The 24,064-nt window shown below is 41.3% G+C and overlaps 2 protein-coding genes across 4 annotated transcripts; one reads left to right on the top strand and one right to left on the bottom strand.

Annotated features, from left to right (window-relative positions):
* Positions 1-251: 251 nt before the first annotated feature.
* On the bottom strand, positions 252-4,762 carry ptgs2b (prostaglandin-endoperoxide synthase 2b). Its single transcript, XM_037469978.2, has 10 exons — positions 4,632-4,762; positions 4,296-4,412; positions 4,063-4,206; positions 3,807-3,950; positions 3,389-3,570; positions 3,199-3,282; positions 2,871-3,117; positions 2,119-2,405; positions 1,883-2,030; positions 252-1,279 (listed from the first exon to the last, which is right to left on the bottom strand). Exons 1-10 carry the CDS (start codon positions 4,690-4,692, stop codon positions 867-869), a joined length of 1,827 nt encoding a protein of 608 aa, XP_037325875.2. The 5' UTR covers positions 4,693-4,762; the 3' UTR covers positions 252-866.
* On the top strand, positions 1,241-20,834 carry pla2g4ab (phospholipase A2, group IVAb (cytosolic, calcium-dependent)). 3 transcript variants are annotated; one of them, XM_037469977.2, is made up of 19 exons: positions 1,241-1,372; positions 7,407-7,523; positions 8,537-8,618; positions 8,706-8,854; positions 9,117-9,230; positions 9,608-9,645; positions 9,957-10,101; positions 11,879-12,015; positions 12,378-12,600; positions 12,906-13,020; positions 13,637-13,774; positions 13,853-13,942; positions 14,411-14,476; positions 15,373-15,503; positions 15,634-15,745; positions 16,504-16,688; positions 16,797-16,986; positions 17,835-17,992; positions 18,804-20,834. In XM_037469977.2, the coding sequence occupies exons 2-19, from the start codon at positions 7,506-7,508 to the stop codon at positions 18,933-18,935; spliced, it is 2,223 nt and encodes a 740-aa protein (XP_037325874.2). In that variant the 5' UTR covers positions 1,241-1,372; positions 7,407-7,505; the 3' UTR covers positions 18,936-20,834. The 3 variants fall into 3 exon arrangements, with proteins under 3 accessions (XP_037325874.2, XP_037325872.2, XP_037325873.2); XM_037469975.2 differs by lacking the exon at positions 1,241-1,372 and adding an exon at positions 5,398-5,650; XM_037469976.2 differs by lacking the exon at positions 1,241-1,372 and adding an exon at positions 5,691-5,794.
* Positions 20,835-24,064: the final 3,230 nt, after the last annotated feature.

Genomic DNA, 24,064 nt, shown 5'->3' on the forward strand with positions numbered 1-24,064 from the left:
TGATCTTTAATAAACTCTTCTTTTGATTGGCCTATACTTGTTGTTTGTGTCCCCTCATATGAGCCAGCATGTGACAAAGAGGGGGCCCGGGACCTCTCGCGATATAAGATGTATGATAATATTTCAGTAGTTCTGACTTAAGCGCAAAACTTATTTAGTACTTTGATTACATTTTATCCCTTAGAAAAGAGACACATCAGAGTTTATAAAAAGCGATAAACTGAAAAATGACAACGTCAGCTGATTTCTGAGATATTTTCTCCCATCCTGGAAGCATTTATTAGCATCAACTTTTCAAGTCAACAGGCAAGGAGAACAGAAGAAACAGTACTTTTTAAGCCATGTGACCTAATGATCCATTTTATCACACTGCAGTTTTGTAGAGATGCAATAAATTCCATTTCAAAGGAACCAAAGTTAATGCATAGACTGAAGTAGAAAAACAATCAGTAAAACAATACGGAAGTAGGATCATTGGATCAAGTGAGTCAAGATTGGTCACCAATTTCACTTTAAACATTCCTACTATACAGTACCTGTAAAACCATGTAAAACACTTGGACAAACATACAATTTTATGATAATTAACAGTCAATTAGGAATGTAACAGGCTAATGCAGTTGGAACTGTAAACTGACCTAAAGTATCTGGTTTCTGAGAGTCTGAGGTCCTTACTGCAACAATAATTTATAATATAATTAATCTTTCAATAAATAAAACACAACCAGACATTTGTTCTTAAAAACTAAAATCTCTATAAGGACAGTTAAAAAAATAGGTTGTTATAAATAAAATAGAATAAATAAAAAATAAATAAATAAATATAAAAATAGATAGAAAACATTTTTGCTTAAAATGAGAATACATTAGAGTTCACTAGTCCTCTCTTTCAAAATGACTGTGGGGTTGATGTCACTGTCACGAGAGTGGGAATTGCTGGAGTTGATGACTCTGGACCCGGTGTCTTTCACATTGGGCACATAAAAAGAGGCCGTGGGACAGGGCCCCCGCACGTTACTGCACACCAGCCTCTGCAGGGAGGCGCTGTTGACGATGTCGAAGCCCGCGCTGCCTCCGAATGTGCTCGGCTTCCAGTACTCCGGGGAGCAGATGGGGTTTCCCATTAAGCCCTTGAGGGAGAAAGGGGCCCCCATCTCCACCATCGTCTCCCCAAAGATGGCATCCGTCCTGGGCTTCTCCACCAGCAGACCCGGGTACAGCTCCACGGCGTCAACGTGTCCGTAGAACTCCTCGAGAATTGCGGCCATTTCTTTCTCTCCTGAGCAACGCAAACGAGGACATGGTTTTAGACATCTGGCTCCTGTCCTTCTCGCTCGGTGGCGGCAGAGCTTGCTGCTAGTCTAAATATCAGGTCAGTGTTTTGTTTGAGTGATAGTAGATGAGTGTGTGTGTGTGTGGGGGGGGGGAGGCGGGGGCTTTTCTTTCTTACAAGCACAAAAAGCCTGATCATTTTCCAGATAGATCAAACTAAGTTTGTGATTAAGGTTTGATCCTCTTTCCTTTTTAAAGCCTCTCCTCTGAAGCAGAAGGCCTCTCTGGTCTGTTTATGGGGCGCTCTGTGTGATGACAATCTGCTTATGTTGTCTCAAGACCAAGTGAACATCTGGTTCTCAGAGTCATGGAAGTGAATTCCAAACCTCCTCAGCTGCTGGACACTAAAGCCAAGTACTACCAGGTCCTTAATTTAAGGGATTTATGACTTGAATCTTAAAATCTATGTTGTACAACTGACTCCTTAAATCAGTTCATGGCGATGGTAATGAAGCAATATTTGACCTCCGGTAATATTTCCTTTCAAAAGTAAAATACTCTAACTAATCATTAACCTCCTTGCAAGTACATATTAAGTTTCGGGACTCACCTGTAATGTCTTCAAAGGAGCTGTAGGGCTTCATGGAGAAGCGTTTCCTGTAGGCGTTCAGAGACTGGTAGCGCATTTTTCTGCTGTTTTCAATGGACTTAATGGCCACGTACATGATAGGTCCTGGAACATTTCGGCCACCGGCAACCTAAAGGAGTGAATGGAGTCATTTAATCAGCCGTGAATCACTGGGGTTGTCACAAGCTGGACCTAAATGTCGCTCTGACGGTTCTTACCCGGCCAGCAATCTGATTGGTGAACGACTCCACGAGGTTGCCGATGCCGTGCTCTGGAACAAGGGAGGTGTTGAAGACGAATTCTTTATAGCTGTAATCTTTCTCCTCAATGTGGAAGCTGTCGGGCATCAGCGGGTGCCAGTGGTACAAGGTGTTGAACTCTGATGAAATGCGGTTCTGGTACTGGAAGCGCTGGTTGAACAGCAGCTCGGGGTCAAACTTGAGCTTGAAGTTGTAGCCACTCAGGTGCTGCACGTAATCCTCAATCACAATCTTGATGGTCTCTCCTACAGGACAAAAGATGACGTGCCTCATATTATTATAGATGTTTGAAGTCCCTCTCCAGTTGAAATGTGTTTTGCGTTTCGTAATGTGGAAACTTGAAAGCTCTTGTGCAAATACAATGAGAATAAACGTTTGATCCAGATATTCACTGTCCAAAGGTTTCTGAATATTCAAAAGTAAGACTTTTCTACATTCAAGCAGTGTTTTTTTTATGTCTTAAAACATTTTTGGATTAGGAGTAAACATTCAGCGAATCCATGGAAAAACCAAACATATCCGCATTCTGGTGATTCCTTTAGGCAGTAAAGCTAAATTGCTCCATTGTGTGCAAACGGGTTGCTGGTTACTGATCAAGGAAACTAAAGCACTACTTCCTCAATCATAGCTGACTGTAAGTACCACTGTAACTACAGTCATACCATCACATGTGTGTGAAGCCTCTCTTGATGTTCTGAGCACAAACTCACCGATCAGAATGAGCCGTGAGGTCTGAAAGAGCCTTTCGTCGTTCCAGTCCGGGTGAACCTCCTTCAGCACCTCGCACACTCTGTTGTGTTCCCTCAGCCAGATGGTGGCGTACATCATCAGACCGGGGACCAGGCCGAAGGCCTCATGGCCCACAGCGAAGCGGTGAGAGTCGGGAACGTGGGGGGGGTAGTGCATTTCAACGCCTACTTCTTTGACTGTGGGTGGGTACACCTCTCCATCCAGGATCTACAGAGTTACGCACATTATTAGAAACCTGTGGTCTGAAGCATTTATAGACTGGCTGTCTGTCTGTCTTTCTTCTCATACCTGATATTTCAGCTTGCCATCCTTTAAGAGTCTAAGCTTATGTTGCCTTTCCAGGCTGTCTCCATAAACGTGGCTGAGGTCCACCTGAAAGGAAACACAAAGCCATGAATACAGATGATTCATTTTACAAATCTCTGGTCTCTCCTGAGTGACTAAAATATGGACAAGGCACAAAATCTGCTGTGCTTACCCCGTGGCCTTTAGCTAAAGTAAAAGCTGGTCCTTTCTTCATATCGGATTTGAAGAACTGGTGGGTGAAATGCTGTGCGAAGAATGCAAACATCAGGCTGCTGCCCTGTGGATCCGGGATGAACTGTCTTCTCATGAGAAGCTTCTCAGCCAATAGCTTAGCATCCGGCAGCTCCTTTTTACCTGGAGAAACAGCACGACAGTTTAACTCGGATCAAAAATTAACGTGATTGAAATGCAATGATTTCATTTCATCTGTGCGAAAAACTACAACGTTTCTCTGCACATTTCCATTCAGTCTCTGCAACGTAAGGGATCATTTCCAAATGAGCACTGCTCGAGCTCAAATGAGGCCCAGCTACTCCTGTATTCAGGAATCTGAGAAAACTGGTTCTCTGAAGGCAGACAGTGAAACGCACCTACTACTCCCATCGGGGTTGGGCAATCCTCTGGCACAGGGGGGAGGGTGCGTGTATAGTAGGAGAGGTTTGAATATGCTTCCCAGCTCTTGTAACCATAATCAGCGTTGTATGTCGGAGGACTGTCAATCAAGTGGGACCGAGCTATGGTGAGAGAGAAAAAACACAACGTCCATCAGCTTCAACTGCACCTAAACAAGTTGCAAAACAAATGAAAATCCATATTCTCATTTGGGAGGCAGCTTGAGACACTCACATGTCAGCACGTATCTCATGATGGAGTCCCTGAGGAAGGAGATGTTGTTGATGATGTTCCAGAAGCCCTTGAAATGGGTGAGAATGTAGTGGACAGTGTTGGGTGAAGGCTTCAGGGAGACTTTGACCCATGTAAGGAATTCAGCTGTCCAGGACAAGAAGGAAGGAAATGAATAATTGACCAAATTACCACATCAAATACAAGCACATGTTGTAATTCACCTCATTACTTACGTGTTGTGCAGTTGTGTCCATGGAATCCCGTGCGTGTGCAATCACACTCGTAATTATCAGCTCCAAGTGCTGTGCAAACGCCCCTGTTCTGACATGGCTCTGAACAGCATGGGTTACCTGTGACAGACGATGTGGGTCAGATCACTGACTGACACAACTTTTAGAAAACCCTCAAAATGTAATTTAATCTCAACTCTATAATAGTTATGCTGTATTATGTAAAACCCTGAGCCAAAGACGCACTTTGATTGTGTTAAAGGCTAAAACTTCAGACATCTAAAAACCAAAGTTGTAACAGTCCGATCTTCTGTTTGATGAGCTGTTTCATCCACTTACCTCCTTCGACGACAAGGAAACCGATCGCCACGAGGGAAACCGCCAGTGCAAATCTGTTCATATTCCAGACTTTGTTGGATCTCGTTTTCCTTTCCGCCGTGGAGGTGCCGGTTCGACGCTAGTAGTCAGACTGCCAACCTGTGCGCTGCAGCATCTTATATATGTTGTGGGACTGGTGACGTCACTCTTATCTGGCACCGATCCCATGTGTGACACAGCCCCCGCGATGAATACATCACACACACGTATGTATGTAGTACGTGAGAAATAATCTTTCACAATCATCTCATTTTGTAGATTTCCAGTGATTGAGTTGCGTGAAAAATATGTTTTAATTAAAAGTGCAATTTCTTCCTGTCAAAACAAAAAGTTGTAGAGAAGAATTCCCCTGAATGTCTCATTTATACAAAGCACATTTCCAGGACAACTTGAATTCAAGAAAATGACATGATTCAATGTAGCAAAGGAAACCTCTGACACACGGGAATAAAGATAGTACCTTTTATTTACTATTTATTAATGAAAATGACCGGCCATGAACTGTTTGAATGACTGATTCCTTTTTTTAACATTATTTTCAAGTTCTAATTGTTTAAAACCGTTTAGTCAATTTTTGGCTTCAAATAATTATAGTAATTTGATCGGCATCATTTTTCATTGCAAGTAATTCACGAAAAAAGTGCAATTAGACAGCAGAGAAGAGAGCAGTACGCGCCCTCCGGTGGTAACCATTGCGCACTGGTGCGCTTTCTCATAGGCGGAGAACTGAAAACACAACACTTCGAGTTTTCTATAACTCTTTCCGTTTGTCATGTTTTTTTTAAAGCAACATTTCGCACTAGAAGTTATTTTTTGCCCTCCCAGCGTGTTGGATTTTTTCTAAATGTGTAGTTTGGTCGGCTACCAAAGTCGAGTTGTATGCTGTTCTTTTACCGAGAAGCACCTCCTTCTTTGGTTCCAGTGGTGCAACGATTATCTCGAGCATGTCTCATTTTTTCTGGATTTTTTCTCCGGTTAAGGTACGTGTCCTATTATTTTTCATTCGGTGCATTAGGTGCACGTCCGACCACACGTTTGACAGTTGAGTTGCGTTGTGTTGAATTAACCAGAGAGATTTCGCTTTCCGCATCCCGGAGAATAAGGAAACGCGCCGTGGCCAACACGTAAGGAGCAATACTACTCTAATAATCCATTTGCCCAAACGCTTGTACCCAGCAAATAACATGGCAGACCAGAGGGAACAGAAGAAATGAGTTACCCGTAAAAAGTGAAATCTCTATACACTACCTCTTGATTGATATGTTATTTTTTATCATTCCAATTGAACATGATCTGAGGCAGTGCTTTAATCGTTTACTGAGGGTTGAAAACTCATACCATCTATCCTCTTAATGTGACCTAATAACCAAAACTTTGTCCTGCTAAAATGTCTTCTTTACTCCGACCCTTGTCCTGTATGTCTTTGACCTTTTTACAACCCCAGAGGTATAGTCTCACAGGGGCTATATTCTCATCATTCCACTTTTTCAATCAATCCGTTGGTAATGACTTCATATCATTGTTTTCTGCGTCTTTAAAAAAAAAATTAAATAATAATTATTGAGTTACAGGGAGCATTTATTCGAAACCACCCTAATGTGTCTATGCAATGTGCCATTGTGTACTTGGTTGAAGTATGACACACTATCAGGGCAGAAGGGACACTGTCAGCCATTTGAAGGACACAAACAATGATACAAACACCAACCTTTTCACATACTGGGGCTAGTTTCCTTTTTAAACAAATGCAAATGAACTCTAAAATAAAAAAAGATCATCTGTGTTTTTTCTTGATATTACATTTATCGAAAAACTAATGAGATAAAACAAAGTTAATATTTTGCTATGATGGTCGCTTCTTGTCCTTTGGGTCCCAAGTCAAAAGTCCTTTATCATTGCAACCAATGTATGAGTAAAATAATACACATGAGATGTTTTGCATCAGGGCTGATCTCTTCCACTCTTTGCATCCACTTATAAAAATTGTGCTCTGGAAGCTTCTTGGTTATGTTGGCACATGCAGCACTCAACAGACTGCACTCAATAGCATGCACCCATTGTACGCTGCGGAACAAGGGCGTAGTGAACTGGCACTTGCAAAAGTTGGACCACTAATGCAAACTACGTGACCAGAGCTGTGAACACAGAGACTTCCTACGTGCTCTCTGTCCACTGAGTGGTACGCTTTGGTGAGCAGCAGAGAGAAAGCTCGCTGACCTTGATATGCGATCGCCGGCGCCCACACTCACACAACCTCTATGCAAATGTCTTATTAACATATGTATGTCCAACCATTGACAAAACAACACAGTGGATATGTGGAAAGAGAAAAGCCTTCATGTTGCTAATAAGATAATAATAATAAAGATCCACTGTCTTTTATATTGACGCACACCTGGACAGGCACACACTGTTTTAAACGCAACATCAGCCGACTTTAGCATCAAGGATGAATTTGTATTTACTTCCGTCTTGTTCTCTCTCTTTCTTCATATGCACGTGGTGTGCTTACGTTGATGGTCGCTATGGTGGTTTGTGACTCAGCACACTTCCTCTTACCCCTGCAAGATACTTCTGGACAAGCATTGGCTGTTTTAAGAGGATGTGCTCTCTCAACAAGTGTCAGTGGCATGACTGATTGTTGATGGTGATGCAATGTCTTAGTGTCAATCGTGTGTAACTGATGAAGCTGTTCTCCTGCTTTGATCTTACACATTTTTTTTATCTCTCCTCCAGCTTCCCCGATGCTTCCGCTCTTGACTGAGATGTTTTCCTGACTTAAAGTTCTCAACTTGATAAAAGCTTTCCTGAGAATCACTGACCCGACGGCGCACAATGGCTTCCAATATAAGCGTGAGTATTGAAATGTACAGCATTCCGTTGCTTTCAATCATCGTCCGAAAAACTAGCGTAGAATTCATTTCATTCTTACTGTTGCAAAGCAAAAAGTCGACAGAAGGGCATTTTCATGACCCCAGACAAAGTACATTTAATGTGGGTGGTTCTAAGCAGCATAAAAGTATCTGTGTGAGAGCAGCATTCTCAGCCTTGTTAACACATTTATTCCCATCGGTTAAAGTCTGACAATATTTCTACTTCCTTTCTAGTTCTTTTCTACTTTAAACCAAATTAACCGTCCCGTATGAGAATAAGCAATAGTGAATTACACACTTAAATCATTAGTGAATAGTTCAGATTGTTTTGGGCAGCCGGAGAGTACCGAGTACCAGTAAGGAACAGGAAAAAACACAAATAACCAAAACAAGCTGTCAATCCATCATGTGGGTTCAGTGATGGATATCTGTGGAGGAAGTACAAAGCCTCCAAAGAATGTCCGCGTTTCATCTCATAATTAACATTACCTTATTACATGTCATTTAGCTGACGCTTTTATCCATAACGACTTACATTGCATTATAACCCGTGCGCTACATTTGCGGAAAACCAAGATTCAAATGCAGAGTTGAAAACAAACAAACCACTTTATTTATCAAGAATTTGAAACCAAAATGCCCAGCAAAACGCAGATAAGAACCAGGAACTCGCAAACCGACTCTCCAGGAAAGACATTCAACTCTTTAGGGCAGTTACCAGTTAAAGTGGAGGTAGGGACTTTTTGTTTTGAATTATCAGAAAAAAAGACCGTCCTTAAAGAGAGAGAGAAATTTCTGCAACTCTGCGTTTTATCTGTCTCCCTAACAAATGCTCCCTTTAAATCTGAAGCGTAATGTAAACTCGGAACGGCAGATGTTAACGTCAACTTTGCAAATCTGAATCTACAGGGAACCTGCCGGCAACACATTTTTCATAACTACTTTGTCCACAGTAAGACAATTTCACTGAAATAAATCATTCTTCCATTGCAGGTGGACCATCAGTTTCCTCACAAATTGACAGTCACGGTGGTTCGAGCCAAAAACGTCACCAAGGGAGCGCTCGGCGACCTTTGTGAGTTTTCATACAAAACAACACAAAAAAACATACGCTTGGGATTCCGCTACTCAGTACCACTGTTTGATGTGTGTGTGTTTGCAGTGGACACCCCGGATCCATACGTGGAGCTGTTCATCCCAACGGCCCCAGAGAGCAGAAAGAAGACGAAGCACATAGACAACAACATCAATCCGGAATGGAACGAGACCTTTAACTTCATAATAGACCCCAACCAGCAGAACGTCCTAAAGGTTCAGACCTGCATGTATTGTCTGTGTCGCACAATCTAAAGCCATAGAGGAGGACAGGCAGAGGTGTAATGGAGAGTTAAATGTTATTATCATATAAGTATCAGAACTCTTCTTCGTAGTCATTAGAAAAATCGAAGAAAAAAAAAGACTTTTCTATTGGTCTGCATTGAACTTTGTTTGACTTCGTAACGAAGCTGAGCCGGAATCAAACACATGCCAGATGATCACTAATTATTTGTCTGATTATGTTGATCCCAATCAGTTAACATTGATGGATGCCAACTATGTAATGGATGAGAAGCTTGGGACTGCGACCTATGACATCACCCAGCTCAGAGTGGGCCAGAAAAAGATGGAGTCTTTCCTCATTGGAAAAGTAAGAAGAGAAACCCTTTGGCTGTGTCACATGACCTCACATTGGGCCGCCCAGTGCTGTTCAAACTTACTATAAATTCTAGTTCTAGATCCCGTGGTATAACTATATATTACATATTGCCAACAGATGTACAAAGACTAGAATGTGCTTACAGAATAACTCTGAACTTTTTGGTGTTGGATTTTAACAGATCAATGAAATGATCTAATTATATAAAGCGCTTTACAAAATGTTAACTTAAATAACGCAATCATTTGGTAAACAGAAATATGTTCAAAAAGTGAACCATTCCTGTTTTAGTTTTCTCTTCCTTTTGCCATCCTAGATTTAGGGAAGCTGCTTTTTTACTGAGCCTATTTGATTTATTGTTTTGACAGGTAACCCAGGTTTACTTAGAGATGTTACTGGAGATCTGGTATGTATTTCCTTTGAATTCTTTTTTTACATGTCTATTTGTTTTCCACATTTCACTCTGCGCTCAATCTAAAAGCATTTGAAGCATTTTGCAGAAACTGAATATATAACTTATTTATAGAACTTGAGTTTCCCACCAGACCGTCCCTGGTGTAGATCTTATCTGACCTGAAGATTAGTTTCAACTTCCTCAGAACTATCACATACACAGAGATATCATATTCTAAGTCTGCCTCTCAGGAGGAAATATAAAACACAAGTTACTGTTTGAATTCCCCCCCCCCCATCATATTGTGTTTTTTGTGGCTGCAGCACTAAACTGGACCTGCGGTTCAGCCTGGCCCTGTGTGACAAAGAGAAGCAGTTCAGACAGACCCGCAGAGAGAGAGTGATGCTGGGCATCAAGAAGTTGCTGAACATGGAGAAGCCTTGTTTCCTCCCCAGCGCTCCAGATGAGGTGGGGGAAAGAAAAAAAAAGCCAAGTCAAGTCAAAACTCTTTGACATTTAATATGGAAAGACTTTAACAGGTTTCTGTCATGTGTGTGAAAATGTCATGTGACAGCTTCATTTATTCACACGCGGAAGTTCTCCGTCAGTTTGAACTTCACTTCATACAGTGCTTGATTCATGTTTCACACACGTCCTGAAAAGTACAAATGCACCCTGTGCGCTAACACGAAGGCTGTATTTCTTACACTTAAATGATTCAGCAAGCACGTTTATTTATTTCAGCAAATCTTATTTACTTTTCATTGTGCCTATGCTCATTGTTTCCTGTCTCTAGCTTCATATTCAGTGCATCTCTTCCGCAGTGTATTTCCCAAAAATGTCAAATATTCCTAGTTGAGATGATGAAGTCCATGGCATGTGATCTCCGGTCCACAGCTACACTCGCATTCTGTACATGAAATATGTCTCTGCTAGCCTGCCGCTCCACCTTAACACCATGGTGTGTGTTGTGGTTACTGCTGCTATTTTTATAACATTTTAAAAGCCCCACCTCCAACAATCTCTTGCAATCTCTCCATCTACTTCCCCCAGAGAGGACATTTACATCACTGTCTGCCGTGCCGCGTTGTCTCATGAGTCAGAGGACCTAGATACTAAAAACCTATGCGTTACATATTTGACACTCAAGTCATAATTATTTCTGTTATAACTGATGTATTATCTCAACATTGTACATGTTTGTGATATGTGTAGCACCTAATAGTTCGGATGGAAAAGAAATCATCAGCATGCATATTTTTAAGGTCTGTTTTTCATAAGTAATATAATCGGACTTCCTATAAAAAAAACACTCTGACATTCCTCCCACTAAGAAGCCAAGCTTTCGGTAACATGTAAAAATACCAAGCAGGTTGTGCTCTCCCACTTAAAACTTAACTCTTTGTTGCTGTGGCGCCCTGACTGCGCGTGACTGTGACCTCCAGCCTGCGCTGCTCATGTCCTCAGTCCATGTGCCAGAACCAGATGCTCTCTACTATGAGGCCAGTTTAGGATTGAGACACTCTCCCGAGACCATTGAGACACTCTTACGCGCACTAATGAGACACTCTTACACACACACACACACTATTGAAACGCTCTTGCGCACACAACTGAGAATCTCTCGGGCGCACTAATGGAACACTCTCACGATCGCGGGGGCGACGTGGTGGATGAGTGGAGCAGAGGGGGTGTGCGGGGAAATGCACGGGATGACGGTTTGAACTCCACCCCCAACCCCCCCCCCCAACGTAATATTAAAATCCTCTGGCGCACACTACTGAGACACATTCTCTGTAAACCTGTGCACGTGCATATATCAAATATTGTACATTCTCATCTGAAACACGAACATATGAGAAACACGCGCCCATACATACATGCTGCTGTGTCATATACACATACGTGTGAAATGCTTACATGCATACGTACCTATCTGAAACACTCATGCATGCACATATGAAAAGGTTGTGTATTGTATTGCACAATAAGAATTAGGAAAAACTTGAAGATCCGAAGGCCCAAGTAAAAAATGTTTTCTAAGGTGTGACGCAATCCACTCCTTTAGTATATAGATGCACGGGGGGGAAGTGACTCAGCGTTTAACAATAAGAATGAATGTGAGAGTCATGCTTTCAACAGTGCAGTGTGTAATTATGCGATTAAGTAGGCTTTTCCCTTTTCCTCACATCATGACTGTGTCCATCTGTATAAGTGTGTGTGTGTGTGTGTGTGTGTTTTGTAGGTACCAGTGATAGCCATAGCGGGCTCAGGAGGCGGTTTCCGTGCCATGGTAGGCTTCTCAGGTGTGATGAAAGCCTTGTTTGAGTCTGGCGTCCTTGATTGTGCAACATACGTCGCCGGACTCTCCGGATCTACATGGTCGGTTATTATTTCTCCTCTTTTTAGACCTTTGCTTTCATTAATCAATTTCATTAAGCTTGCTCTCTTTTTCTCTTCTTTGTTACAGCCATGTTTCTTTTGTAATGTCTTTCTGTCTCACTCTAGTCAGTGTTCCCTTCTTGTTTTACTGGCAAACTGGCATTCCTCTGATGGTATGATGCTGTTAAATTAAGACAACAGCAGTCTCCACCTGTATGTTCATTCAGTCACTTATTAGTGCAGCCTGTCCTTCGTACACCTTAAGAAAAGCAGTGGTATTTTTTGGGCATCTTAAAGATTTAAATGGCATTGGCATTTCTACAATGTTTATTTTTAAATGATTTATTTCCTTATTCTTTTAGGTACATGTCCACTCTCTACTCCCATCCAGAGTTTCCAGACAAGGGCCCAAAGCACATCAATGCAGAGCTGATGAAGAGGGTTAGTAGTAACCCGTTGAAGCTCTTGCTGCCTCAACACATCACCAACTACATCCAGGCCCTATGGACCAAAAAGGCTTCCGGGCAACCTGTTACCTTTACGGATATCTTTGGTATGCTCATAGGAGAGACGCTTCTACCTGCGGTAAGAACCGCCTTACAGCTGTCGTATGACTTCATTTTGATGGGATTACTTATTTATCCATTTCCTTACAGCTCAGCAGTACCTTGATCCTTCTTTAACATCATTTTTAATTTGGTCCCTTTTCTTTGAACTGACATCCAACCGGTTCCCTATTCAAGCTTTTTAATTATCATTTTGGGCTCTGTTTCATCCCCTGCATTTTTTTCCATTTTTTATTTAGCATCCACTTAACCCTGACAAACGCTACTCCGACTGCTTGCACCGGTAAATATGTATGACTCGAACACTGTTTTCTCTTCCGACAGAGGATGGACAGCAAACTGAGTGGCATTCAGGAGAAAATAAACCAGGCACAGAGCCCCCTTCCTCTCTTCACATGTCTGCACGTCAAGCCAGATGTTTCAGAGCTCATGTTTGCAGGTAACTGTTTGTCTGCATGAGCCTTTAGGTTATATTATGTTTTCCATGCGCACCATGTCCCTCTGAGAACTATTTATCCAATGTATCAAGAACCGTTAGATGTTTAATTGTAACCCCCATGCGTTGCTCACCACCACACAACACTCCCGAGCTGTAAATGACCCTCCAATTAAAAACTCAAAGATACTTTTAAGGAGCTTGCTTGCAAATCGGAAACTCAGCCCTGCATTACTCATGTACTGATGTCATCGCTGATGATGTTGTGCGTAAGCATGAGGTCAACCCCTATTTCCCCCGCAGTTCGCTCTGTTGCCATTGTTTGCTAGCTAGGTTTACCAGGGCTCACGCATTGAGTGTGACAGCCACTCATTTCGGTCTCTAGTCACGCACTCCACACATCCAATTTCTCATGCAAAAAAAAAGAAAATGGGTTTTGGTCCTTCAACCGTCGACCGTAGCGCCCGCCCGTATTTCACGCTTTTCAGATTCGTATTCATATCAATTGTACATGCATTGTAATTCTTGTGCACAGATGCATGTGGAGCTATATTATATATATATATATATTAGTCAGTGACAGGTAGGGTTCTGTTAATGTTGATGCTTCATCCTGCAGACTGGGTGGAGTTCAGCCCGTATGAAATTGGGATGGCAAAGTACGGAACCTTCATGACCCCCGACTTGTTTGGAAGCAAGTTCTTCCTTGGAACCGTTGTTAAGAAATACGAGGAGAATCCTATTCATTTTCTGATGGGTGAGAACTTTTGGGAATCTAAAACAGTCCGAGCAGTTATCAACAGTAAACCTGCTAACAGTATGTTTTCACTGTCAGGTGTGTGGGGCAGCGCCTTCTCAATTCTGTTCAACAGAGTCCTGGGAGTCAAAGACACAGTCGGTCTCAGCACCATGGAGGAGGAGCTGGGTAATCTTTAGGTTTCTTTTTCTTTGTATGCCTTGTTCTGAGAAAAACTATTCTGGTAAATGAATTAATCGCATAGAAAAAAAAGTATTTCCAATGTCTTAAATATAATTAAAAAGTGGATTACCATTGTTCTCTTCTTTACAATGCATTGCTTGGACACATTCATAAATATGTGTTTAGTCACGGGTACCTGTACCAAGGCGTGAGTGTGTGGATGTGTGTCATTGTGATGTTGCTGCAACAGTGGGAAGAAAGATCACCTGTGAAACACCCGACTGCTGATCATCAGCTTGTTTAGCTTGAGACCATTTGTTTGGGGTGACCTTTAAACATTATTTTTAAAAATGCGTCAGTTGGTTGTACAACCAACAAGTTTAACAATGTTATTATTTATTTATTTATTTATTGTCGTTAGTGATGCACAGTGAATAGAGAAATGAACGAGTGAAGCTGTCCTTTGTCTTACAGAGCAGATCAAGCCACAGCACATTGTGGGAGAAGACAGCATGGACAACGACGAAGAACCACGTAAAGGTGATGTCGTCCATTCCTACAAAGAGCTCAGAAAGCATCAATTGATCATGATGCAATTGAGTCGACTGACTCATGTGTATGAAAAAATCTTGTTAGATTTCTTTAGAAATGTTACCGAAGTTAGCGTGACTCAAATTCATTGTAAAAGCTACTGTGTTTTCGGGTAAGGGCAAGAAAAGGGCTGTTTTAATTATATCATGATCGTATCAAACGATGTACGAGCTGAAATTCAGGAAGTGAATGCTTTTACTTTGCGAGTGTGAGCTTTAGTTGTAAGTGATGTTTCTGACACAAAGAAAGAGGAATATGTAGATAAAGAGAAATCGTAAGGGAAGTTAAGTGACTGACCTTTTTTTCAAATGTATTAGCGTTGTAGAGAGAATCTGCTTTTCATTGTGGAGGGCGTAACACAATATTTGAATGCTTTAGGCCAGTGATTCTCAACTAGTGGGTCGCGAAAATAAAAATAAAAAATTAGAAAAAAATAAAAAAAAATCATCCTGTGATTTTATTTTGAAGGGACTTTTTTAATGCGGCGGAGTGTCGTTTTATTTGCCTGCTCGTCCGTCCATGTTTTCAGCAGCATGTGCCAGGTCGGGTCAAACCATTCTGATATGGGGGAGACTTTGGGTTTTTAGGATAATTAAACATCCTGAACATTAAATTCAGCTTATGAACTTGATTTTGAATAAATTTGAGAAGTTGAGAATGTTCCTCGATTCGGGTCGCGGCTCGTCATTAAGAGGTGATGAAGGTGGGTCCCGGAGCCAGAACCAGTTGAGAACCACTGCTTTAGGCTGTGTGATTTATTTATTTATTTATTTTTTTGTTCATTGATATTGATATTGAAACAACATTTGATCTGACCAGATCTTCTCATTATTTCCGGTTCTCAGGTGGGACAGAGAACCAGAACGCAGAAGAGGAGTACAATCTTACTGCTCAGGCCAGCTGGGTTCAACGAATGTTCACATCACTCTTCAGTGACTCGTCCTTATTCAACACAAGAGAGGGCCGGGCCGGAAAGGTAATTCAATATGCTCATACGCAGTCATACACACCTCGTACAAAACACTGTATGTGCTCCAGCTGCATTCTTGTTTGACTTTTTCTGTATTCAAATAACCCTTCTCCCCTCTAATCTAATCTGTTTCCAGGTGCATAATTTCATGCTGGGCTTGAACCTGAACACCAGCTTTCCATTCTCTCCTGGCAATGAAGTCACTTGCAACGCCACCACGCCTGAAGACGAGGTGGATAACGTGACAGGTAGGAAACATGGTCAACATGAGCGTCTTTTAGACTGTTGTCACACAACATTCTTCCAGACATGTACAGGGACAGGTGTTGACATCACACAACATTCTTCCAGACATGTACAGGGACAGGTGTTGACATCACACAACATTCTTCCAGACATGTACAGGGACAGGTGTTGACGTGACTCTGCAAAGTGACGCCTGAGCGTTACCAATTAACGTTGAGCTAGTCTTACATTTTTTTTTCCATTGCTCCAACAACGCAGTGAAGGATCAACAAATCATGTGTTTTTGTTTCACTCCTTCCGTTCCATCTTAAAAATGTGCAACCTGCTAAACAAAACAACATTTGTGCAGATATGTATGAGTACATTTTATCAGTATTGGTGGCTGCAATAAGACTGCTTTCCACTACAAATCCTTTCAAAAAAGGGTTGCAGACTTGATACGGACTCTCAATTCATGGTCAATGTTGAGCTTGGATCTGTATTTCGATTTTGTGAGGCAACAGCAGCCAATTATTGTCATATGCAAAGTCAATCAATCAATAAAGTTCTTGAAATAAAATCATTTGGAATTTTCCCATGCGCCCCACCTGTAATACCACTATGACCTGCTGGAGGGCCGCGCCCCACAGTTTGAGAAACACCGGTCCAACTTAACAGATACATAGTACATAGTTATTTTGATCAGGTCATTCATTTGTAATTGAACTTGTCTAAATCCATGTTGCTGTCTCATTTATTTGGTTTGGTGTTATTTTCTCAGACCCCGATGAGTTCAATCGCATTTACGAACCTCTCGATGTGAAGAGCAAGAAGATTCACATAGTGGACAGCGGCCTGACCTACAACCTTCCCTATCCTCTCATCCTGCGGCCGCAGCGAGGGGTCGACCTCATCATCTCCTTCGACTTTTCTGCACGACCCAGCGACTCCAGCCCCCCGTTTAAGGTCATCCAACGAGAGCCTCAGCCCTCTCTCACACGTCACATGTCACGCGTCGCTCAGAAGAACCTGTGCAGACAGGGAATCGTTAACCAGGTGTTTCTCATTCAACAGGAGATCCTGTTAGCAGAAAAGTGGGCCCGAATGAACAAGCTTCCGTTTCCCAAAATCGACCCCAAGGTCTTTGACCGCGAGGGTCTGAAGGAATGCTACGTCTTCAAACCAGAGCGAGGCCAGAGGAACTGTCCGACGGTCATCCACTTCGTCCTGGTCAACATTGACTTCAGAACATTCAAGGCTCCTGGTATGTGCCGGCCGTCTCCACAGCACGCGTGAGGAGGAAAGTACGACTTGGTTATCACGCTGCCGTCACGGCACGTCGATGCGTCTCTTCCCGCGAATTTGCACCCTGCAGATGAACCCTGTACGTTCCGCATTGTTTCTGACGTTGAGCCAAAAGTTGGGCCCCTCGTTTTTTTTAAAACAAGACTGGTCCCTGCTCATGTGTGTGAGTGTCTACCTTCAAGCATACCAGCAGTTTACTGAGTTCACACACATGTGGACCTCAGCGTGTGCAGTGGTTTATGAGCTGCTCAGGTGATTGATGGTTCCTTAGCCAGGTGCCAGGAATCTCTCACCACGGTGGGAGAGCTCATTTGTAAGCAGACCATAAAACACGAGCCCCAAAATAAAGAAAAAAGCTTTTTGCACCAAAAACCAAAAGCCGTAAGAATAAAATATGCCATAAATGGACGTTTGTGGAAGTTATAAATGTCATTATGAAGTCCGTTCAATACTGTGTGCACGAAGCTTCCAAACCATTAATGCTTCCTGCATAATGTCCTCTTTTCTCCAATAACATGAACTATGAAAAGTGTTTCTCAAAAAGTAGTGAATAAAACAAGGTATTTTGAATATTGAGCGACAAAGTTAATTCTTGACCGTAGAAACAGTTAATAAGTTAATAAGTGCCCCCTGTATTGGCAGATTAAGGGGTTTCTTACCACTTAAAGGAAGTTTCTATGTTTATTCTTGGCCTTGGGGGTACTTTAAATTAATAGACCTTGAAGTGACCAAGACATAAAATAAATATCAAACTGTCCAAATGTATTAAATACTTTGTCACTAATATCAAGTCTGCGTGTCTCACAGGTGTTCCCAGGGTGACAGAGATGGAGAAGGAATTTGCTGATTTCGACATCTTTGACGATCCAGAGTCACCATTCTCCACTTTTAACTTCCAGTACTCCAACGAGGCCTTCACCAGACTCCATGACCTCATGGAGTTCAACACTCTCAACAACCTGGAGGTCAGTTCTGTCCTCGTAGTTTTAACACAAACCACTGGTAATATAAACCATGGGCTTAAAAAGGGATTCAAGGTTTTCACCGTCGTTAACACATCATCGTTCTACAAGTTTTACATTTTTCTTTTTGTCACTACACAAATTTGAGTTTGTTGTGCAATATCAAAACATCAAAATCCCAAGGTCCCGCAAGACCGGATCCAACAAGTTTGGTCTGGTAGTAGGTTGAGTACCACAGTAGTTGTGTTACTTACCGAAAGAGGTTAGACCGACTTTCACTCACTGTGTCTGACTCACTTCCGAGTGATGCAATTCATTGTTTTACTTCACTGAAATATAATTCAGACTAATTCTTATTAACAATAGAGACACCTTGACTACATGGCGTCCTGCACAGTTAGTCAGCAGCACTCATTGCTTGATCTGACACATCAGTACATTTTGACTAGATGACTTTAAAACAACGTGTGCATGCTGATCTTTGCACCTTAAAAGTGTCAATGTCATTCGTTCTGTTCCCTTCGAATGATATTTGACATTTGACATGTGGCTTAAAGGAAGGGGTTATTATCTTGAGAAAACAAACCACTGAACACTGGATTTGAAAGGTTATAAAAACCCGGCCCTCTGTTGGCAACTCTTTTCTAAGGAAATTGGTAAGCAGTGGAATGAAGTTTTGGATTTAATATGTGTATTTAAACTGAACTTTCTTGATTTGTTTTGTTCTGGGTCCGTACCCTCACAGTTGAATGCACTTATTGTGAGTCGCTTTGGATAAAAGTATAAGAATGTAATATATTTTTGGGCCCCACAGGTGATAAAAGAAGCCATCAAGGATTCCATCACGTCCCGAAAGGAGAATCTATCGAGCCTCCCACTTTCCTTCTCCCTCAGTGCGATCCCGAGAAAGAAGTTACACAAAAGAGAATCTCAGGCAAAGCCCTAGAATAATGGGAAATGACCAATAGCCTGATCTAAGACTGTTTAGATAGTGAACTCTCAGTCTTAAAAAAAAAAGTGTTTTCTTTTTGGAAAATGCTATCATGCGGATCTTTTTTCTCTTGGGTGCATTCCATTGGTATACAACAAAACAGTTGCAGTTCCATCCGGCATCATTTGCACAAACGTGACTTCTGTGGGAACTCTTAATATCAGTTGACCACATGCGGCAGAATTTCTCCTCTGGATCTGAGAATCAACACTTCCCCGATGCTGCAGGGTGACTAGAGTGTTACAGCTAGCTGCTCCATCACCAACAGCTGGAGATCCCAAACTACGCCGTCGCTTAGTTCTTCAATAGTGAACGCAACGTCTGCTTCAGACGTGCGTGTTCATTCACTCCACCCGAATGCATCATGTGAACTCTTCCACTCCAGTTGCAACATTACCATTTCATGTGTGTGCGCCTGGAGAAAAGCTGCATTTGCATTTGTACTGTGACTCAGCCATGTGTAAATTTGGCTTGGTGCTGCGTTAATGCAATGTAGGTAACCCGCTCTGTGTCTTTAACTGTTTGTCTGTCGAGCCATTTCCATATTGACGACAGAATATGCAAATCCCGGAGTTTTTATTTTTGTCTTTGTTTGGTTTGATGGCTGGCTCGTTCAGACATGTTCCCCTTTTTAAAATACACGGAGGAGTTTGTAACCATTGTTTTTGTTTGATGGAAACTCCTCGACACGCCAAGTGCACGCTCTTTGAATACTTCAAACATCTCAATGGTGCTTGCACCTACAGGAAAAGAGCACTCCCTGCTGCCCTTTAGGGAGTGTCTCGTATCAAAGCCACCATTTTGTAAAAACAAAACTTAATGCCATAGCAACGGGCCCACTTACTCTCTCCCCCTCTCTTTTTTTCAGCTTAAGGTGTGTTTATTTTCCCTGATCACGTGCTTTCAGGCTATATTTTAGACAAAGGAACGGGTTCTTTGCGGTCCCCATCTAACACGCCACGATGATCGGTCGGACTGGGTGGAACTGGTGAGTGCGATCAAGAGGCACGCTGGGACCCAGTGGAATGTCACACCTACACCTGCAGCCACGGAAGCCTTGAATCGGACACACTACACTACCTGCAGGAGGCCGAAAGCCGTGGAATTTTAAGCCCTCCCAACCCCTATATGCTCATATTTCTGTCCCACTGGTTTGGAAGACACTGCACTCTTCATGACCCCAAAAAACGTTTGCCAAGACCCTTTGTGCTTATCTTTTTTTACTCACTTTTGGTCATTTGACACCACCTGTCTGTTACATACTAGTTAGTGAAGGTCTTGACGTCACGTTTGATCCGGTCTCTTTCTCAAGTTTCTAAACCATAGTTCGTGGTGGGGCCAGTATGTGTTTGAGAGACCCACACACAAGGCGGCTGGGGATGGACTTTCATGGATTTTTTTGTCTTCAAAAAAAAGACAAAGATCAAAGGCTTATTTGCTGTCTTCTCAAGTGTGATCATGTAATCTGATGCTATATGTTGTTCCAGTGGTTTTCTTTAAGTTAACACCTGTGACCTATGAGACAAATATGAGTGTTACTGATATTTACACCAATTAAGCACATTGTCACACATGTTTGAGTACTCAAATAAAGTTTTACTGAAAGAAAAAAAAGCATACATCTTTTTGCATGACATCTTGTCAAACTCAGCGAGCTAAGACTTTTATTTTAGCTGTGGTTATTGTGAAAGCGTCTTTATTAATGAATTCATCTGTATTCATCTTTGACAACTTGATAATTTGTCCCATTCCAATGTTTACAAATGTTAAAGATGCTCGATGGTCAGTCCTGTGATCGTCTACTGGCAAAGTACACCATGTATCATTTGTATGTGCATCATTAAAAAGGGCAAAAATGGATCCATCTCTGTGCATTGTTTTCTGTTAAAATACTGTATATTCTTCCTTCATCTGTGAACATTTCCTGAAAAAACACAGCAGATGACAAAGAGGTTGCAGCATGTTTTCTTTCCCTTTTTCAATTATATTTCTTTAAACATTGGTTTGTATAAATCTGATTTTTTACTCACTTTTACCCAATCTGTTCTTTTACTCACATGAAATGTAGGTTCTAGTGTGTGTGGGACTGACAACAAAATGTGATTGGCTGCATATGGGGAAGTTTGTAATTTGAGTGCACTGTTTCCTACTTTACAGACTATTTTCAATTTTATTGTCAACGATTATGTTCAAAATCTGTTCCAGCTGCCTGAAAGTCAGTCGGGATCATGATGATGACTGGTAATACTGTCAGACAACAGTGTAGCGCACAAACTTCCTGAGAAGCAAACAAAATGAATGCAAAAATCCGGAATAAACAATTTGCATGGGTTCTAACTATTAAAAAGAAGAGATGTATGTGTTTTTAGTAATTGGATTCCCTGAACCTCAGGATGCACATTGAATTTGCAACGTATGTGCTGTAAATCTCAAAGCATGAGCATCACCTTAATAGAACATAAAACATGTTTTAAATAGTTCATGATGTAACAAAACCACACAGCAGAACCCCTTTTTGCCTCCAGAAAGCGTGGGGGGCTCCCAGGCTGAAGACCTGCTCCAACGCAACGCAGCTGATTCATGACATTCCCCTTTTTAAATCATCACCCCAGGGCCATATTCCCTGTAAGGAAGCCACTTATTAAGCACGTAGAATGCTTCACAACCTTCTCACTCCTTCTCTCTGGCACAGGAGCACCTGGCCCTGAACATTTGACATTGAGCTCTGGGGAACTTAGACAGGTGTCTTCATGCGCGCTGTGCTGCACGAAGGGAAGCCGCCTCAGATTTAAAATTTTCCAGGGCTTTTCATTTTGCAAATTCATGTGAAAGTCCTGTATATGCCTGTGTTCCTACCTTTTGATGTGCTGACTCACTCACATAGCACAGACGGGTTGGGGCACCCTACAAAGCCCCAAATGAGGATACTCATGACCAAGGCATGCAAGTGTGTGCGTGCGTGTGTGTGTGTGCGTGTGTGTGTGTGCGCGAGAGAGGGAGTGGAAGGAAGACAGTTAGAAGGAAGAAGTATATTAGATGCAGGAGGCAAGAGATGAGATAAAGGAGATTTCTCTGTTTCGCAATCGTATTATCTTGCTTCCATGCATGGGATTGAGCAACACTTTCATTTTTTCAAACCAGTTCTTGAGTCAAATAAGTCAGAAAAATGGATAATACATTAGTGTTCATGAGTCCCTGTTTATTTCCACAATGGGGAAGTTTTTATGGTTAACTGCAGTAGCTTTAACCGAACAAACAATACAGGAAATATAACACAATGTCCCTTTTATCTTCATTTCTAAAGCTTTGCAACGTTTGACATTGAAATCTGGGGAACTCAGAGTTGTCTTGTTTAACACTATGCATTATTTATATATTTTTTGTATTATCAAAATCAATGTTTATGCCGACATTCCCCCCAAAAAAGTCATTATTATCAATTATATAGACCTAGACAGACAAAGACATAACAGTTTGAAACACAGTTTGAAGCAAATGTATCAAACATCAATCAAAAAACTAAAAGCAAAACTATAACAACAATTTTAACAATAATTTTAATCAACCAGGACTGAATTCTGAATTTCAATTGAAGCTAAATGTTTGTGACTGCTGTATTTGAATGATGGGAATGAGTTTGCTCTGCTGGCTCCTCTGCTCAGGCTTCTATGTAATCATTTTGTTTCCTGGGGCCAGAGGCCAGCAGTCTAGACAGGTCAGATAAGGAAATTAAAAATTCAATGAAACGTAGGCGCATCAAACTTTCCATACTTTCCAGAAAAGTCCTGTGTGTGTCCAAATAGTCTCTGATTCAAACAAAGACAAGTTTGTTCATTATCAACATGGAAAGTGTGTCTTACTTCCTGTGATACGACGCAGGAAGCCCTGACATCACGGAGCAGAGGTGGTCTCCCCATTAGTTACAAGTTTAATAAGTAGTTGACAAGTTAAAAAAGTACTTGCGCCACAGACAGGGTCAGTGGATGCAGTGACTCATCTCTCACACACACACACACACACACACACACACACACACACACACACACACACACACACACACACACACACACACACAAACACACACACACACACACACACACGCTTGTTTGTGAGGATCATTTGAGTCCAAGCAATCCTCATTTTATTTTCATGTACACATCGTTTTTTTGAAATAAATGTTTTTATCTTGTTGACAATAGCTGTTAAATTGACAGTCTAACTAACAATGTGAAATGGAATAATAGTTTTATCTGTTTGGTAAGTTTTATGTGTGTTTTTCTTTTATTATAATCTCAATCCTAATGAGCCTGCCTTTTAAAACACTTTACTTAGTTTTAGTTTTTTGTTTGTTTGTCTAAACAAGGTTGGTCATGTTCTTTTTGTGTTTGTGTATGACCATTGTTCAACATATTACAGCAATCACAAGGGATATCAGGATGGATATAAACATCATAATGGAAAACCATAATAAATAGAAAAATTAAGCAAAATAATTGTATGTTTTACAGGTTAAAGACTCAGATGGCCAAGAAGTAGTATAGTAAATATATAAATGTGTGTTTTGGTGATACATTATATTAAGAATAAAGATGTAGTTATAAAAAAGTTATAGAAATGTTGAGAAAATAGTCAATTACTATTCCAAAACTTTATAATTATAATTTATATATAATATATATATATATAATATATATATATATATATATATATATATATAATTTATAAAACCTACGTGTTAGGTCTGTGCCAGTAATGGATGTTCTCCTTTCTCTAATGACGTGAGACCATTAAACACATACATGTTTGACTGATCCTAGACAAAACATATACAAACAATTAAAAACATTTTTTTGTAAAACGTAGACTAATTTAACTAAATAGGGATTTTAATGTTCTAATATTTGTTTTACGTGGCAGCGTAGAGAAAACGCTGTAACCAAGTACGCTGCCAGTGAGCCGCTTTCACGGGATAGTGGTCACGTTTCTTGTGTCTTGTCGCCCTCTACTGACCAAACACGAGAACTGCCGACAGCGACGTGCAGCTTCATACTCTGTCCACTGGGGGCGATGTCATGTACACGGAA

The sequence above is a fragment of the Pungitius pungitius genome, chromosome 7 (assembly GCF_949316345.1).
Source record: "Pungitius pungitius chromosome 7, fPunPun2.1, whole genome shotgun sequence".
In the NCBI taxonomy this organism is placed as follows: Eukaryota; Metazoa; Chordata; class Actinopteri; order Perciformes; family Gasterosteidae; genus Pungitius; species Pungitius pungitius.

What these genes read in the sequence shown, in the direction of transcription:
- ptgs2b (XM_037469978.2), bottom strand. Translation starts at nt 4,692, where the DNA reads ATGAACAGATTTGCACTGGCGGTTTCCCTCGTGGCGATCGGTTTCCTT. An exon ending in TGGACACAACTGCACAACAC is followed by an intron (nt 4,207 to 4,295) that starts GTAAGTAATGAG and finishes TGTCCTGGACAG; the next exon opens with CTGAATTCCTTACATGGGTC. An exon ending in CTCCTTTGAAGACATTACAG is followed by an intron (nt 1,280 to 1,882) that starts GTGAGTCCCGAA and finishes TGCGTTGCTCAG; the next exon opens with GAGAGAAAGAAATGGCCGCA.
- pla2g4ab (XM_037469977.2), top strand. An exon ending in AGTCTTTCCTCATTGGAAAA is followed by an intron (nt 9,231 to 9,607) that starts GTAAGAAGAGAA and finishes TTGTTTTGACAG; the next exon opens with GTAACCCAGGTTTACTTAGA. An exon ending in TCCTATTCATTTTCTGATGG is followed by an intron (nt 13,775 to 13,852) that starts GTGAGAACTTTT and finishes TTTCACTGTCAG; the next exon opens with GTGTGTGGGGCAGCGCCTTC.